Source organism: Otolemur garnettii, unplaced genomic scaffold (assembly GCF_000181295.1).
Source record: "Otolemur garnettii isolate 467f Iridium unplaced genomic scaffold, OtoGar3 scaffold00018, whole genome shotgun sequence".
NCBI classification, from domain to species: Eukaryota; Metazoa; Chordata; class Mammalia; order Primates; family Galagidae; genus Otolemur; species Otolemur garnettii.
Window position 1 is genome coordinate 15,327,512 of NW_003852413.1, and position 19,098 is coordinate 15,346,609.

Below are 19,098 nucleotides of genomic sequence, written 5' to 3' on the forward strand. Positions count from 1 at the left end.
CTCACAGCAACCTCCAACTCCTAGGCTCAAACGAGTCTCCTGCCTCAGCCTCCCAAGTAGCTGGGACTACAGGTGCCCGCCACAACGCCTGGCCATTTTTTGGTTGCAGCCATCATTGTTGTTTGGCGGCCCGGGCTGGGGATTCGAGCCTGCCACCTTAGGTGTATGTGGCTGGTGCCTTAGCCGGTTGAGCCACAGGCGCTGAGCCACTTTTTGCAGTTTCTATTATAAAGATATTTAATTTTTAATATTAAATTGCCTTATGATATATTATTTCTGGAAGACTTTGATGCATGCCTCCTTAGTTGAGAATTTATTATGGTGACATAATTAGGAGTCTGTCATATTGAGATACATGAATTCTTTGTTTACTGAACTCCTGTAATTGGTACTAAGGACAGAAAGAGCAATGGGCTGTGATTTTGGTACCCAAGGTATATTCCCAAGAAATAAGAACAGTTCAGTAAAGGTTCCAAAGTGTGAAAATAATTTATTTATGCAGTTCATTTGTTTATGTACGTTCTCAGATCATATTTGACAATTTTTCTTTTAAAAATTACAAGTAAGAGTTTTTGCTTCCAGGTCACATAATAATTTAAACAAAAACTGGTTCGAGCTGCTGAGATCTAGCGTTAAGGATAGCAATCTGACCAATCCTGATATTTGTTTTAAATCGATCTTCTAGGACTCTGATGTGTTATACCCTAGTCTCTTGATTACTAAAATTTAATCTCTCCATAACACTTTGAACCTGATTTTAAAGTTCTTTGCTCTTTTAATTTTTTAGTTGCCCTTTAAAACTTAATGTCATACCCTGGCACAGTAGCTAATGCCTTAATTCTAGCACCCTATAAAGGCTGAAGTGAAAGAATCATTTGAGGTCAGGAGTTCAAGACTAGCCTGAGCAAGAGGGAGACCCCATCTCTACCAAAAGTAGAAAAAATTGGCTGGGTGTGGTAGCATGCACCTATCCAGACTACTCAGGAGACTGAGGCCAGAGGGTCGTGTGAGCCTAGGCATTTGAGGTTATTATGAGCTATACCACTGCACTCTATCTGGGGCAATGGGATGAGACTTTGTCACTAAAAATAAAAATAAGTAAAACTTAATGCCATACATTAGCAACATCTTTTTTTTTTTTAAACTATGCCACAATGCCTGGCTATTTTTACAGATGATGTCTCTAGTTCAGGCTGGTCTTGAACTCCTAAGTTCAGGAGATCCTCCCACTTCAGCCTCCCAGAGGCTGGGATTACCGACATGAGCCACTGCGCCTGGCTGTTGTTGTTTTTAAAAGAGAGTTTGCTGACTTGGTGCCCATAGCTTGTGGTTAGGGTGCTGGCCACATGCACTGGGGCTGGAGGGTTCAAACCTGGCCAGGGCCTGCTAAACAATAATTACAACAACAACAACAAAAATAGCCGGGCATTGTGGTGGGCGCCTGTAGTCCCAGCTACCTGGACGGCTAAGGCAAGAGAATCTCTTAAGCCAAAGAGTTTGCTGTGAGCTGTGATGCAATGGTACTCTACTGAGGGTGACATAGTGAGACTCTTGTCTCAAAAAAAAAAAAAGAGTTTGCTGAACATGACCTGATTGGCATTTTTTTTTCTTCACAGTTCACAGCACCCTCAAATTCTTGGGCTTAAGTGATTTTCTTGCCTCAGCCTCCCAAGTGGCTGGAACTAGAGGTGCCCGCCACAGTGCCCAGCTATTTTTTTTGTTGCAGTTGTTTAGCTGGCCTGAGCCGGGTTCAAACCCGCCACCCTCAGTGTATGTGGCTGGCACTGTAACCACTGTGCTATAGGTGCTGAGCCCTGATTGGCATCTTTGAAGCCAAGAAAAATAATAAAAATAAGATTTTGTAAGTCAGCATGACTGTGAGAATTGATAATCTGTTAATGTAGTATATAAGAAAAGAGATCCTTTTTTAGTGAAATTATTTTAGATTATTTGGAGTCTATTTCACTTATTGAACAGGTATTTATTGAGTGCTAATCAAATGCCCAGTGCGTTGTTTGCTTTGTTCTGGGGATGCAAAGAGATAAGGTAGACGTGATTTGTGCTATGTGGAGTACCAGCTTTGTAGTTAAAAGCAACATTCTGAACGTAATCATAATAAAGTATGGTAAGTACCTATGGGCTTCTGTGTGAAAGTACAAGTAGAGGGAGAGTTGAAAGAAACATGTTCTAAAAGGCTCCCTTCTCTTTTGAGACCTAAAAGGTTGTAAGTGAAGAAGCCTGGAAAGAATCTTTTATGCATGGAGAAGGGTACATGGAGGTTGTGGGTGAGAGATGTATATTAGAAAATCAAAGTTCAGTATAGCTGGATCTTAAGACTTGGGTTTGGAGGGCAGCTGTGGTAATGAGAGGTGAGATCAGAGAAGTAAGCAGGAGCCAGGGCTTGAAGAACATCGAAGCCAATGTAAGTTTGAGCCTGAAAACCTTTAGAATATTTTAAGGGTGGGAGGAGGGAAAATAAATGGAAGGGCTTAGAGTTTTAGAACTATCACTTTGGGTCCAGTGTGGAGAACTGAAGGAGAGTGAGGCTTGAGGCAGAGGACTGATGAGGAGGCTTTTGTGATTACCTAGACAGTGGTTGATGATGGTTTGGACTAAAGTGGTGGCACTGGTAATAGACGTGGACAAATGAGGGCTATTTCAAGGTAAAATTGATTAGAATTGGTAATTTTGCCAGGAGGTAAGGAGAGGGAGGGATAGTGAAGGTTGCTGACTTAGGCAGTGGAATGGGAAACAAGGCTATTTATAGAAAGAAGATAAAACTGGAATAGGAACAGATTCAGGGTGATAGGGACAATGGTGATTTTGTTTTGAGGAGCATATTCAGGAAAGAGCTAAGAGCTAGGTTTTATAGACTTAGATGTCCTCTTGTGGAAGAGTGGCTGTTCTTTAATTTTTTGAGAGAGCAAGGAAGGGTTTTGTCAGCCTGTTAAACTGTGAACTCTCCCAGGAAAAAATGTGGGTTATGTCCCCAGAAAGATACACATACATATAACAGTTTCCATACAATTCCAAGGTTTATAAAAATAAGTACCTGTGATCCTTAGGTTGTAGAGTAAAAGAAGACCTCGAGAAAAATCCCAAAGAACCTCAATTTTTACAGAATAGCAAGAGGTCTGGCAAAGACTTAGAATTGAGTATTATGCCCTGTGTAAAACCAGATAAATGTGGTGATACAGAACCAAAAGAAGAGAAGGGTTTTAGAAGAGGGAGTAGTCAATGGTGACAAATGTCCCTGAGGGCATCAAGTGCTGTAAGGAATCTGTTACAGTACAGTGTCCATTGTAAGGAGTCTATTGGATGGATTCAGTAATTAAATCTCTAGCAGTTTAGCGGCAGTGGATTGAGGCATTAATGGAAAGTAGAGAAGTAGAATCAGAAAGTATAGACAGTTCTTTGAAGAAGTTTCATTATGAGAAAAAGAGGTAGATAGTGGTTGGAGGGAAGATTGGGTGAGACTTGAGTATGTTTAAATGCTGACAAGACAGTGAGGAGGCAAAATAGAGGATATGAATAATGGCTGCCTGAGTCCCTAAGAATGTTAGGAAGGATATGAGATGCAGAGCACACGTAGAAGGATAGTCTTAGGACAGTAGACATTGTAAGTGGAAGAGAGAAAAAGAAAAATGAATGAGCATGAAAACAGTTAGTGCTTGGTAGCCAAGTAGTTGGAGGAAATCTCATTTATTTCCTGTTTCTCTGAAGTTGGATGTGAAATTATTTCACTTTGTGAATCATTAGATGATGGTTTTTAAAAAATCATCAATTATTACCTCATTAAATTTGAAGATTATAGCTTGGTGCCCCTAGAACAGTGGTTATGGCGCCAGCCACATACACCGAGGCTGGTGGGTTTGAGCCCAGCCCAGGCCAACTAAATAGCAATGACATCTGCAACAGGCAGCACCTGTGGCTCAGTGGGTAGGGTGCCCACCCCATGTACTGAGGGTGGCGGGTTCGAACCCAGCCCTGGCCAAACTGCAACAAAAAAAATAGCCAGGTGTTGTAATGGGTGCCTGTAGTCCCAGCTATGTGGGAGGCTGAGGCAAGAGAATTGCATAAGCCCAAGAGTTTGAGGTTGTCGTGAGCTGTGATGCCACTGTACTCTACCGAAGGAGACATAGTGAGACTCTGTCTCAAAAAAAAAAAAAAAAGTTGAAGATTACACTGGCCCAGCAAGTTGGCCCACACCTATAATCTGAGAGGTCAAGGCAGGAGGATTGCTTGAACTCAGAAGTTCAAGACCTGGCTCACGCCTGTGGCTCAACTTATTGAACAGACTATTTAAACTGTAAGTAGAAGTAGGTAGAGAATAACCAAGTATTACATTCATAGATATTTTATAAATATAAATATATGAAGTTTAATTTTAGGACTTTCATAGCAGTAAAAACCTCTCAAAGTGTGCAATTCATGTTTTTTAGAATACTCATAAGGTTGGGCATCCATCTATATAAGTACTTTAATGAAAGGTAATTCAGAAAATGTCAATTTGGATTTGGGATGTCTAGCTTTAATATATTAACTTTTAATTTTTTACAGGTATAGTAGATCTATCTTATCATAAGCTGATGATATAAGGGAAGATAATTGATCTCTCCTTTAAAGTTTCTCTGGCATTTCAAACAGAACATTATTTTTAAAAATCTCATCTATATCAGGAAAGCTTTAATTTCTATTATTTATGATCCTTGTCAATATAAAATTATTTCATCCTTAAATACGACACTTATAAGTAATAATATATTTTCTCCAATTTTAATATCAGGTGTATCCAGATTAAGTAGAATGATTTTGAAGTATTTCTTCTTTTTCTATTGTCTATAAGATTTGGCATGATCTGTTTTTTGAAATTATCTTTTCCTTTTATTTATAAATATTCGTTGTTTATTATTTGAGACTTTGAAAAAAAATAAGTTAACTCATGACTCCATACTGAACCTCAGAGTCAAAGCATTCTATAATAGATATACTCTTATTTGACAATGTGAATGCTACTTTCTTTGCATTATTATTATTATTGCTTAATATTTTGATGCAGCAATCATCTGATTTCTTTTCTGAATGTATTTATCTTTGTTCTTTACAAGGTTTTTGTTTCTAGTCCTTATCTTAAACATTGTTGTTATTACTAAATTTTAAGCCTTTTTAATTTTGTGAAGGCAAAATGTGGAAACCTAATAAACACATGTGTATGTAAAAAAAAAAAATGGATATGACACTTGACTTTACATAATCTTCTAACGTAGAAGTTTTTTTCTATTGCCATTGAGTTTCTCTGAGTATAGATCTTGCTTTATTAGGAAATAAGATTTATAAACTTTCTTGCCCACAGCTGCTACTGGTGATCATTGCTCAAGTTAACAACTACTGGTTCAGCTGTCTTTTATTTGCAAGTCTTTAGTGAAAGATTGTGATGTTTCATACATTGCTGTAGTTAGCATTTAATTATCTACCGCTGTTTTCAGTGTTTTAAAATGTAACAATGCACTCTTACCATTTTATTTTAATTTTTCCCATGTTATTTTTTGTCTCCTTTACAGTACTCTGTGCAAAAAACTTGGTGAAAAAGGATTTTTTCCGTAAGTAAATTAACTTTAAATGTAAATCTTGAATGTTCTGTATAGGTTTTTTTTTCATAGTATTTTAAGGATTGTCTGGCTTAGGAATTTTTGTTCAGAAACATACTCAGGTTATTTTATGAATGTTTTGATTCACAGCCATTTGGCATTACATTTCTTTGAGGATTTTGTGTTTTTTTTTATCTTTAAACCCTTTATCTTTATTCTCTCTCACATATTTATGTGGCTGTGTGTGTATACAGGTATAAATGCAGATGTGGATAATGTATATGGAAGGTATACATACTACTAAAATTCTAGAAAAGGCTTAAGAGATTATTTAGTACATGGTTTATTCTCTGATATTTTATAGGAAATTTTATCCATGCACTGAGGATTCACTGGAGGTTAAAAGAGTCATTGAACTTGCTTAGAATTTGAGAGCATAGAAAAGAAAGCTCTACCACATTTGTTAAGTATATATTTGGGTTACTATGAAAATTTTGATATAAACTGTGTTATAGTCCATTATTTCACATCCAGGAAACACAATCGACAACATCCTTTCTGAGTCATCTGTGCAAGTTTCATCTGGGAGGCCTTCATTTATTTCTATCTGTGCGGATTCTCTTGTTTCTTGATTTTTGTGTTTCTTAAAACTTTTGTAATGACCCACATACTCTTATGTCTTAGACTGCGAAGCACATGTTTGATTCTCGTATGCTTTATTTAGGATTAGGTTTTGTGAGAAAGTATTGGGAAGCACCATCGTGTGTTAACAGTCTTTACTGACAGTAGCTTTAAATTATTGGTTAAAAATGATATAATTTTTAAAGTGAACACAGTTTTATACAGGGTGGACATAAAGTTCGTGTGCAAGTCAAAATAGTTTAACATAGTAAATTGCACAGGAACTTTACCCTGTATGTAGAATATTTGAAATTAGAAATAGGGAAGATTTGGCCAGGTGTGGTGGCTCACACCTGTAGTCCTAGCACTGTGGGAGGCTGAGGCGGGTGCCTGAGCTCAGAGGTTCGAGACCATCCTGAGCTGGAGTGAGCCAGACTCAGACCTGGTCTCTACCAATAAAAAAAAAATAAGCTGGGCGTTGTGGCAGGCGCCTGTAGTCCCAGCTACTTGGGAGGCTAAGGACAAGAGAATCGCTAAAGGAAGAAAAGAAAAAAAAGAAAATTAATAAAAACACAAAACTTCAAACTAAGATGAGTGAAAGCCAGTTGAAAGCAAAAATTCATAAAAAACAGGGAAGATTCATTAGATTTTTAAATTTAGACCCTACAAGCCAGCAAGAACAGGTGATATGTGCTGTTAAATCTCATATGACATTAGATAATTTTCAAGAGTTTGATAAAAAAAAATCTTTTTTTTTTTTTTTTTTTTTTTTGAGGCAGAGTCTCACTATGTTACCCTTGGTAGAGTGCCGTGGCATCACAGCTCATAGCAACCTCAAACTCTTGGGCTTAAGCAATTCTCTTGCCTCAGCCTCTCAAGTAGCTGGGACTACAGGTGCCTGCTACAACATCCGGCTATTTTTTTGTTGTAGTTGTCGTTGTTGTTTAGCTGACCTGGGCTGGGTTCGAACCTACCAGCCCCTATGTATGTGGCTGGCACCCTAGCCACTGAGCTACAGGCACTAAGCCAAAAAAAACAATTTTTTTTTTTATATATCTTTAAATCATACTTAATGCATTCTATTTAAAATTTTATTACTTCTAGTTTTTCTAGAGTAGACCCTGAATTAAAGTTTGTAAGGTAACATCTTATGAAACTATATAGGTATACATTTTTATGGTATCTCTGTGCTTATATGGGAAAGCAGTTGAATAGGATAATTTGAAACATGGGAAGAAAGTTATAAGCAATCTTCAATTTATGTACCATCTGCTCTTGCTTTTTCTTTTTTAATCCTCCCTTCTAGGATATTGATAATAGAGGAGACTCTGCCTGTGTGAGGGCAGGGGTATAAGGAAACTCTTAGCACTTTCCACTTAATTTTTCTGTGAACCTAAAACAACTTTAAAAAATAAAATCTTTATTTAAAAACTAAAAAAATATATATTTTTGCCAGCAAAAAAAAAAAAATCCTCCTTAAAGGAGGTTTAAAGGTTGATCTGAGGTAGGGTTTATCCTAATGGAACTGCAAAATGGCAAATAGAATTGGATAGGGTGGTGACAAGGAGCAAAGGGAGGGAAGTGTGGGGAACACCCCTGCTTCTAGACCCTCCAAGATCTGCTCTGGTTTTAAAGATAAAATCTTCAGTTTTGTCTCCTAGCTTTCCTTTTCAAATTCTTTTCCTTCCTCTATAGTTTCTCCAATAACATATCCAAATATTCTTATCTCAGTTTTTCTAGAAAATCTAGAGGAATCTTACTTTAATTTTTTTGTAAACCTCAGAGAACTGATTGTTATCCTTCATATGATTTTTATCTGTTATTAAATTGTGGGTGAAAGAACTCTTCTGCTTTTTTCATTGGTGCAGGTAGTAAAAAAATTGATAAAAGTTTTAAGAATGTAAGCTTGCTTTAGGGATAACAAAATTAGGGGAAATTGTAATTATCTTTCATTTGCTGCAAACCAGTGGGGGTGGAGGGTCAGGGACATGCTAAAGCAAACTCCCCAACCTCTACACTCCCCCCGCCCCTCAGTCCTTGGTATGTGACTTTAAAGCTCAGAATGGGAGACATGGGATGGCCTAGGGCAGGGGTCCTCAAACTTTTTAAACAGGGAACCAGTTCACTGTCCCTCAGACCTTTGGAGGGTCGGACTGTGGGCCTGGGACGAGTTGGCTGCTAAGCAGGACAGGCAGCCAGTGGCAGAAACACCTGGCAGGCCACTGGATAAATGTCCTCGGCAGGCCTCATGTGGTCCGCAGGCTGTAGTTTGAGGATGCCTGGCCTAGGGGAAAAGGAAAGCTGAATTTTAGGCCTTCAGTGGGGAGTTAGCCAGGGATGGAATTATGTCCCAGTCCCCACACTGGCCAAGGTCCCAAGTCCCTGCTCTGGTAGATTTACATGCACGTGCATATGTAAGGGCATTTTTGGCCTGTTTATGAATTGAGAATTTCCCACATTAGTTTCAGAGAAAAATAATAGTTCCCAAATTCTTTAATTAAATTTAAATGAGTGTGTTTGTGGATCAGAGCACAGTTATTATTTGTAGTAAAATATAGTTAGGTTTTTCTTGTCATTCAATTTAAAGTATGTTGAATGAGAAAAGTAAATTTGAATATGAAGCATGACTATAGAGTGATGGCATAGATATTTTTTTCCACTTCAGGAAAAAGTCCACTGTCATGTGTTATCTTTTATAGAATAATTTGTATGTGAGATAATACTATTTATTCCAAGGCACTACCATTGTTGAGAAGAATTTTGTTAATTCATAATTTAGAACTTTTTTTAAGCTTGTTGGCTTTTAAAAATAAGTAACTTCCCCCAAAATTTTGGCAGAAAATTTTCAAACAAAGCAACAGGTAAAAGAATTTTATCATGAACACTCACCATCTAGATTCTACCATAACTTTTTCACACATCTTTTCCAATATAGTTAAATGTGTTTTTTTAAGTTATATTTTCACTAATGTCAAATTTGTTCTGTTATGCAACATTTAAAAAAAGTTTTGTGTGAATGACAGATAATGTATTAACGTGTTTTGTAGGGGTCAAATTGAAGTCATTTAGAGCCAAGATGGGTTGGTTGAATGTTTTTTACCTTGCCTATTCAAAAATTATTTTGGGGAGAAAGTAACTTTTAAGTTGAAATCATCATTTCATTATTATTTATAGCTCAACAAGCATATTTGTATAATAAATTGTTGCAAGATGTGGTGGCTCAATTCTGTAATCCCATGATTGGGAAGCCAAAGTAGGAGCATAGCTTGAAGCTGCGAGCTTAAGACTAGCCTGAGCAACACGAAGAGACTCCATATCTTAAGGAAAAAAACAAAAGAAAAAAGTTAACCGGGTGTGTTGGTGTGTCCATCTATAGTTTCAGCTACCCAGGAGACAGAGACAAGAGGATCCCTTGAGCTCAGGAGTTCAAGGGTGAGCTATGATTGTGTCACTGCACTGTAGTCTAGGCTACAGAGTGAAATACTATCTCTTAAAAAAAAAAAAAAAAGAAGTCTTGAGCTTTAGCTATTTTATATAACTCAGAAATGATGTGGAAAATTGAGAACATTTTTAAATACATAAAAAAATACTTTAGTCACTTTCTATTTTAACACTAGAGGTCTCACTATCTTTGAGAAGTTGATATCTTTTGACCACATTAGAGTAATATGACTCTCAAGTTAATTTTTTTTTTTTTTTTGTAGAATAATGAAATTAGGTTAAGTTGAACTTAGGTATTTTCTGTTAAGGTATTGAGTTTGTATTCTGGTTTGTTGTATTGTTTAATAGAAGACAAGCATATAGGCAACTGAGACTTAGACTTTCCTACTCAGTTAAGGCTCTAGAAGCTAGACTTAGAGGTTTTTTTTTTTTTTGAGACAGAGCCTCAAGCTGTCCCCCTGGGCAGAGTGCCGTGGCATTACAGCTCACAGCAACCTCCAACTCCTGGGCTCAAGCGAGTCTCCTGCCTCCGCCTCCCAAGTAGCTGGGACCACAGGCGCCCGCCACAACGCCCTGCTATTTTTTGGTTGCAGCCGTCATTGTTGTTTGGCGGGTCCGGGCTGGGGATTCGAACCCGCCACCTTAGGTGTACGTGGCTGGCGCCTTAGCCGGTTGAGCTATAGGTGCCGAGCCGACTTAGAGGTTTTGTGTGAAAAAAGTTGTTTTTCTTAGTCCTTAGTTCTTTTTTTTTATATTTTAGAGATAGGGTCACACTCTTTTGCCCAGGCTGGAATGCAGTGGCACATCATAGCTCACTGCAGCCTCAAACTCTTGGGCTCAAGCAGTCCTCCTGCCTCACCCTCCCAAGTAGCTGAGACTACAGGTGGTTGCCATCATACCTGGCAGTTTTTTGTGTGGGGCGGGGGGGTGGTGGCAAGGTCACACTGTGTTGCCCAGGCTGGTTTCTAATTCTTGGGCTTAAGCAGTCCTCCCTATTTGGCCTCCCAAAGTGCTGGGATTATAGGTGTGAGCCATCACACTTGTCCCATTCTTTAACTAGTTAAATAATAACCCAAAGAGGCTGGAAATGTCATATTTGTTTTGTTTTTTGCTTACAAACATACATTTATGTTTATTTAAATAGTAGAATCAAAAGAATAAGATAGATGCATTCTTCCAAGGAGAAAATACTTAATGTTATTGAGGTAGATGTAAAATATTCTTCTATTAAACACATTACAAATGGTTAGCTGTTGTTGAAATGATATGAATAGCACTAAACTTCAAGAACAATATAGTTAAGTAGATTTGATACCCTAAGTTACCAAGTTTCTTTAAAATTTAACACTTAACACTTAAATTTTGGTCTTCCCTTATTTAAAGGTGACAGATTATAGAATCATAGAATTGGTAGATGATTTCTGTCTTTCCTTGAATCTTGGCAAGTTAGTATCTTGACTTAAAAAATTAGCATAGATATTGAGATGAATATTCTCTCCAGACGTCAGTATTTACCAGCGGTTTGTTCTAGTATTTTCACCTGTCCTCAAGAAATCTAGTCAGTGCCACTATGTCTAACATGTAAATTGCCATTTGTGTCTCTTTAACATTTTTAGTTCTCCTTTCTCTTTGTCGTTTTGTCAAAAAAGACAGCTATTGTTGTTATTGCTTTGAATAGAAAACTAGACTGCCATATTTGACATGAGTGCCTTATTAATTCCATATTAGATCTTTCAGAGTAGCATTCTTAACTGTCATTTCCTTTCATTATTTTATTTTATTTTTAAAAATATAGATAGGGTCTTTGTCACTCTGGCTGGAATACTGTGGCACTATCACAGCTTGCAGTAAGCTCAAATGCCTGGGGTCAAGTGATTTCACTGCTGCCTGAGTACCATCATGCCAGGCTGATTTTTCTTATTTTTTGTAGAGACAGGGTCTCACTCATTTTGTTGTCTATAACTAGGGTTATAGACATGAGTCACTGTCCCTAGCTGCCATTCCCTTTTTCATGTGACTTCTCTAGTTCAGGGTCTTCTCATCCTCCTTTTGGGTGATTACAGCAGCTTCACAGGCAGTGTGTGTTTCTGGTCTTCCCTTCCCCTCCTCTGCCCTGAATACCACTAATAGAAAAATATGACAATTTTTATAGCCAAGCTCAAGAACTTAAAATGGCTCCCTCCAATGTATTGCAATCAGTCTAAGCCCTATTTTCTTACTTTTTAGCCTCTCTCTGGATCAGTCCTACCTCTTTGACAGTGTTTATATTTATACCTTAGCACCAACACTTCAGTGAGACTCTTCAAAGCCCTTCAGATGCTTTATTTTCATATCCTCTTTGGTACTCTTCTTCCTGTTCAGTTGGGAAAGTTCTCCTTTTCCTATTTGTCCTGTAGAACCCAGAAGAGTCCCTCCTGAACTCTTGACTGTCCTGTCTTGACTCTCCAAATTCAAACTGTTATCTTGTTTTTCTGGGCTCTTTTTACTTGTACTCACTGTTGAAGCATAGTACATGAGAGGTATAATACAATGTAGTGGTTAAGAGCATACAGTTGATAGACAGCATGTTCATGGGTTTAGAATCTAAACTTTAGCTCTGCTACTTACATCTTTGTGACCTTGGACTAGTGCCTCAGTTTCCTCACCAGTAAAATGGGGACAATAGTCTCTTGGGATTATTCATAAGGATTAAAGATATGAAATAATTAGAATAGTAATTGATGTAGTATAGTGTTAATAAGTATTTGCATTATAACCAGTACTGCCAAGCATTTGCTTGTTCTCAGGTTTTTTTTTTCACATGTATAGTATTTTTATCTGTCCAATTAGATAGAAAGCTTTTTTAAGGCAAAATATTACATCTTTAGTCACTTGTGGTAGTTATTTAGTAAAACTTGTTGGCTAATTTAATTTCTCTGTAGCCCATATTCCTGTGTGAAAATCTTTAAGAAGCTCTTTCTTCAAACAGTCCCCAATGGGTGGGTGTCAGGGACTGACCCTCCTCGAAGATGAAGATGTATATCTACATGTACATCTTTTTTTGTACATCTGTTTGAGCTGCCCAGTCAGAACATACAAAAAAAAAAAAAAACTTGTCTGTGGGGTCAGTCCCTGACACCCCCCCTTTCCCACCTCCTTGGTCTGTGACTGTTTAAGTGAACCACTAAGGGAGACATTTCGAAAGAGAGATGCATGAATGTTTTAAGCATTCATCGTCCTGCTTTCTGGAGTCAGAGGGCTAGTAACAATCTATAAAAATGTCCACATTATGAAGTAACTTTGGTAGTTTAAAACGAGAGAATATTTTAAGATAATAAGAAAAAATACAGTTTTGGTATTTAATGTAGAGATAACTTTAAGCTTTGTTTTAAAGTGGACTACTTTTCATTTGTAAGTTAAATGTTAAACTTTAGAAAAAGAATTAAAGAATGCAATGCTCTTTTGCTTTGTAGCAAATGGTAGTCTTTATCTTACATGTCAAAATATTCTTTAATTTAAAAAATCTTCCTCCTTTTCACAGGACTTCCTGATCCATTTGCTAAGGTGGTAGTTGATGGATCTGGGCAATGCCATTCTACAGATACTGTGAAGAATACACTCGACCCAAAGTGGAATCAGCACTATGACCTGTAGGTTTAAATTATTAATTTGAAATTAAACATAAAATTAATATTATTTGACATATTCTGAGAAGAATTATGGACGATGATCTGACTTTGATTTCTGGTGTAATTTGGTCTTAGAGAAGGGATAGGAAACCCAGAAGGAAGGTGCTTTGGTTTATTGAAAGCTTTGATAGGTTTTGGAAGATGAGGTACCCCTGCTAAGCCTATGAAGAACAAAATGAAACTGGCTCATGGTATAGGAGGGTTCCTTCCTTTTTTCAGTTAAATAAAGGTATTAATTCACCTTGGGCCAATTATAAATAGGAAACCGAATATCAGAATTGGGATTATACACAGAGGCATACTTTTTTAATTCTATGTAGGTAGTTTCTTTTAAATTTTATTTTAGTTATAGGAGTATATATGCACATGTATCTTTTTTAAAAGGCAAATGACGTTCTAAGGATTTTAATGGAAAACAGCAGTTCCTTTCTTAGTTCTCATTTCTCATTCTCCAGGATAGTGCTTTAATAACTTTGGCTTTTTATTCTGGTATTTTTTAAATTTGTAGATAATTTTTTTTTTTTTTTTTTTTTTTTTGGAGACAGAGCCTCAAGCTGTCCCCCTGGGCAGAGTGCCGTGGCATTACAGCTCACAGCAACCTCCAACTCCTGGGCTCAAGCGAGTCTCCTGCCTCCGCCTCCCAAGTAGCTGGGACCACAGGCACCCGCCACAGCGCCCGGCTATTTTTTGGTTGCAGCCGTCATTGTTGTTTGGCGGGTCCGGGCTGGGGATTCGAACCCGCCACCTTAGGTGTACGTGGCTGGCGCCTTAGCCGGTTGAGCTATAGGCGCCGAGCCAATTTGTAGATAATTTGATTATTTTATGGCACCTCAATTTTGGTTTTGACTTTTTTTAGTTTTAGGTATCTTTAAATTTCTTACCTTAGAAGGTGATTCAGCTTTTGAAACTTGATATCCCTAATCCTCACTTCTATAACACTTACATGGCCCTTCCTTTCTCCAGCTCTCCAATATAATTATGAATCTTTTTGGTTCAGTCCTTGTTCTTTGTTTGTATTATTATGGTTATGAAAATATTCATAACTGAGTCACATAGATGCAAGGATTACATTTTCTTTTTTGACAACTTTTAGTTTTTTCTGAAGTTAATAACGTTTTTGCCATTTGTTTAGTTTCTTTTTTTCTTTCCTTTTTTTTTTTTATTTGAGGCAGAGCCTCAAGCTATTGCCCTAGGTAGAGTGCCATAGCGTCACAGCTCACAGCAACCTCCAACTCCTGGGCTTAAGCGATTCTCTTGCCTCAGCCTTCCAAGTAACTGGAACTACAGGTGCCTGCCACAATGCCCGGCTATATTTTGGTTGTAGTTATCTTTGTTTGGCAGGCCAGAACTGGATTCGAACCTGCCAGCTCTGGTGTATGTGGCTGGCACCTTACCTGCTTGAGCTACAGGCACCAAGCCTGTTTAGTTTCTTATGTACCTCATTAATTCCCAAACTCACCCACCGAACTTAATATCTCTTCATATGTGCAGTTCTATGAGGTATTCGATTTGCTTCGTTTTTCTTCTTAAAGATATCCCTTCTATAGCCTCTGTCCCCCTGCTCCAGTCTGGTCTGGTGGTTCTAAGACCTGTTGCACAGTTGTCCTGGGACTTGGATTTATCATAGTGTTGGGAATTACCTTTGTCTCTTTTAGGTTGAATGACTTCCTGTTTTGTTTTGTTTGTTTTTGTCTATTCCCCTATATTGGTAAAATGTACCTCAATTGCCATTTAAAAAAAGAATACATAGATGAAGAAAAGCTTTTTCATATCTTATCTGAAAGTATATTTTGCTGTCTTTCTTGATTAATAGTTTGAGTATATGGAAAGTGGGATACTACTTGCCCTCCAATTGTTGAATACATTGTTTCATTATCTTTTAGGTCTAGATCAACAAGTTGAATAGAAATATAATGGGAACAGTGAATGGGAGCTTACCTCTAATTTTAAATTTTCTAGTAGCCACATTAAGAGAAGTAAAAACAGATGTATTTAAGCATAATAATATATTTTACTTAATTCAGTATATAAAAAAATTCTCATTTCAGTATAAAAATATTGAACTAAATCTTTGAAATGAAGTGTTTATTTTATAGCTCACTCGAATTTTCTAACTAGCCACATTTGAAACACTTAGTAGTTCTGTGCTTGGTGGTTACCATTTTGGACAGTATAGGTTTAGAGTATTGCTGGTGGCATCCTAATTTCATGATTGCTATTTTCCACTGGAAGATTTCAGGGTATTTTCTTTATCCTTTTGTTGCTAATAATTGCTATTTTTAGTAAAAAATTATAGCCATTGTAGTGGGTAGGAAATGGTACCTCATTGTGGTTTTGATTTGCATTTCCCTCATGTTGAGCATCTTTCTACATGCTTACTAGGTTTTATGTTACAGTTAATCTTAACTGGCTACCCAGGGACTTCACTTTTGCATCTTTCTAAGATGCTGTGTTGGATGGGAAAGGATGAGGGAAACATGGGATTATTTGCAAAATCCTTGCTTCTAATTGGCTGAGTCAACAGATAAAAGTCTAATAATACAATTTTAGCTAAAAGTCTTAATTGTATATATCATATTTTGGTCTATTTAGTAATATTGTATTCACCTGTAGCAGTGTCCTCTGGATAGACTATCCTGACACTTGTTTATAAGTCATTCATATATTTATTAGTGAAGTTTTAATAGACCCTAACAGAGCCCTCTATTTAACTTACAATTTTAAAAGGATTCACTATTTATTTTATGTGTCTGTGTATATTACATGAGGTTTCCTTAAAGTAAGAGCCTTACGTATAAAAAAAAGGCTATTTCTGGTTAATTTGTGGCCCAGGATTATTTGGCTTTTGGTAGATCAGAGTTAGACTGTCTATCAGAGTCCCATAATTAACACGTTTATTATAATTGATGTAGAGCTTCCCAACCTTTTTGTATCATTGTACACATAAAAACTGTTACGAGTTTAACAAATAAAGTTGCTTAAGCTAGTGGTGGGCTCCCCTGAGGCTTGAGGGAATCAGTAATTAAGTATACCTTTAGACAAGGCTTACTGGATGGGGAAGTGACTTAATACAATTTTTTACATAGGTTTGGTTTAGGTGATTTAGCTGTAAATGTTTGGCTTAGGTGATTTTAATTCTGGCTCTGGAAAAAAAAATTAACATGACATGTAATAGATGCATGCCAAGATAGATCTGGTAGATGTGTTTGAAAGTGGTGCATCCATAATAAATGACATTTTAGTTCAGATCTTTTCATTTATAGGCAACAGAGACCAAATTCAAATTGGCTTAATTTTTAAAAAGGGAATGTAGTGAGTAAAGTAATAAGAAAACCCAGGGGTGGGCATGCTTTCTGCACAGCTGGATCTAGGGGCTCTAATGCCACCTATGTTCCTTATTTAAAAGCTTTAGTCCACAAGCTGGGCATTGTGGTAGGCATCTTTAGTCCCAGCTACTTGGGAGGCTAAGGCAAGAGGATCTTTTAAGTCCAAGAGTTTGGGTTGCTATAAGCTGAGACATCACAGTTGTCTAGCCTGGGGCAACAGAGTGAGACTGTCTCCAAATAAATAACTTTTAGTTCACATTTACGTGGTTTAAGCTTTTCTATATACTAAGTGAAATTTTCTAATATTACTGCTATATTGAATGATACTGTAAGATCAAGGTTGCTGGACCAAAAATTTGACCTATTAAAGTCATTGAAATAGTTAGGGTTGTACTTGCTATTAATCATGTTATGTTATTATCTTTTTGCATGGGTTGACACCATGTTAACAATTGGCTGTGGTAGAGTTTTTACGTACCTGCAGGTATATACGCAAAGCAAACACGTACAGTAACGCTTTTCCCTGCTCTGCTTGTCTGCAGGCAGTGAAGTGAAATCTGCAAGAGTCCTGCTCGCTCAAGGCCTGCATACAGGAAAGAAGCAGGGGAAAAGCGTTACAAACAACTTTTGTTCTACAGCATTTTAAAATATAACAGGTAGGTCAGATTTTTGGTCTGTCAGCCTTGACAGTGTCCCTTAAAAGTGAACTAAGTAGTCTTTGAGGTCATGTCACTGAAATGTATTTAAATGTGACTGGGATAAAAGTTCTTTTAGAATTTTTGTTCTTGGAAAGAAGCAATTATTATAAACTCCCTTAGTGTTATTAGACACTAGCTACTAAAATAGCTTTTTTTCTAATGAGAATTGTTGCTCAGCTTGGGAGTGGCAGACATGATAAAGATGTAATAAAATTTCTTTCTAGATTTCACTTTTAAAGATTTTTAAAAATTTAAATTCAGTCCTGTGGACTGAACCGCAAAATGTATTTTGTATGCCCTAGCAATACTCTGAAACATAATTGTGACTTTAGAATATAAAAAGAACAAGAGGAAAATTTTAGGCCAACTACCTGTAACTACCAAGTTACTAATGCACCCATTTTGTTTTTGTAGGTATATTGGAAAGTCTGATTCGGTTACAATCAGTGTATGGAATCACAAGAAGATCCATAAAAAACAAGGTGCTGGATTTCTTGGTTGTGTTCGTCTTCTTTCCAATGCCATCAACCGCCTCAAAGACACTGGTTGTGAGTAGATACTAGTGCTTTTTAAATTAAAAAAAAAAAGAAAGAACATTTATGTTGTCAGGGTTTCAAAAACTTAATTTCCTGTGTATGTCTGAAACATTGGTAAAAATTCCTGGTCTAAATTTATTTGGCACATTAAAAAAAGAACATTTTAAGTATGTGAAAACTACAACTGAATCAAAGCTGATGCTTTCACTGAATTTGTAAGTATTAAAAAAATGATTGATATTCAGAAGGGTGAAAAGAAAGATGTGAAGGTTTATGTGCCCTTTAAAATTTCTTAGTACCCTTCCCTGGTTTTGGTGGATTTGTGCAATGAAGTAAGTATTTATTTAGGTGATTAGAGTGTTTAAGGTGATAAAGGGGAATTATTAGTGGGTAAGAATGGCATAATATGTACAACTTCTGTGACAAAAGAAAGCTAAGACATTATTTTGAGTGTAACACAGCTAGCTGTATTAACTACTTAACCATATCTCAGTTAATCACTAACCTGGATATTTAGAAGATTTAGACCAAGATCAAGACATTAGAAGTGTTGATTTCATAATAGATTTGACAGGTTGACTTAACATGTATGTAATTCATGTAATCGGGTGACAAAAGAATCTTGGGGGAGGATCTTTCCATAGGAACATAGATGGAAATATCTTTTTCAACAGCTCTTGTTTCTACAGAGTTCTTTTTTACATAATATATAAAAGATTGTTATTGTCATGGGATTTTAGTCCAGATGCCTGTGCTAAACAAACTCACATGAAATCTAACTAAGGAGGCTCAGCGCCCATAGTACAGTGGTTACAGTGCCAGTCACATACACCGAGGGTGGCGGTTTGAACCCAGCCTGGGCCAGCTAAGCAACAATGACAACTGCAACAGAAAAATAGCTGGTGTTGTGGTGGGTGCCTGTAGTCCCAGTTACTTGGGAGGCTGAGTCAAGAGAATAGCGTAAGCCCAAGAGTTGGAGGTTGCTGTGAGCTGTGACGTAACAGCATTCTACTGAGGGCGACATAGTAAGACTCTGTCTCAAAAAAAAAAAAATCTAGCTAAGGAAACTAATAAAAAAGAGTTAATTTAGCATTGCATGTTAGATATATTAAGAAATGATTTCTTGGCTCGGCGCCTGTGGCTCAAGTGGCTAAGGCGCCAGCCACATACACCCAAGGTGGCGGGTTCGAATCCAGCCCGGGCCCACCAAACAACAATGA

The 19,098-nt window shown here is 37.2% G+C and overlaps 1 protein-coding gene across 1 annotated transcript in view; it reads left to right on the forward strand.

The window, feature by feature from the left end:
• Positions 1-5,536: 5,536 nt before the first annotated feature.
• The window catches only part of LOC111724018 (E3 ubiquitin-protein ligase SMURF2-like), a 15,287-nt gene continuing 1,725 nt past the window's right edge, over positions 5,537-19,098 (forward strand). The window contains exons 1-3 of the mRNA XM_023511219.1: positions 5,537-5,600; positions 13,171-13,279; positions 17,757-17,890. Coding sequence (XP_023366987.1) covers positions 5,537-5,600; positions 13,171-13,279; positions 17,757-17,890 — 307 coding nt within the window. The remainder of the gene's footprint in view (positions 5,601-13,170; positions 13,280-17,756; positions 17,891-19,098) is intronic.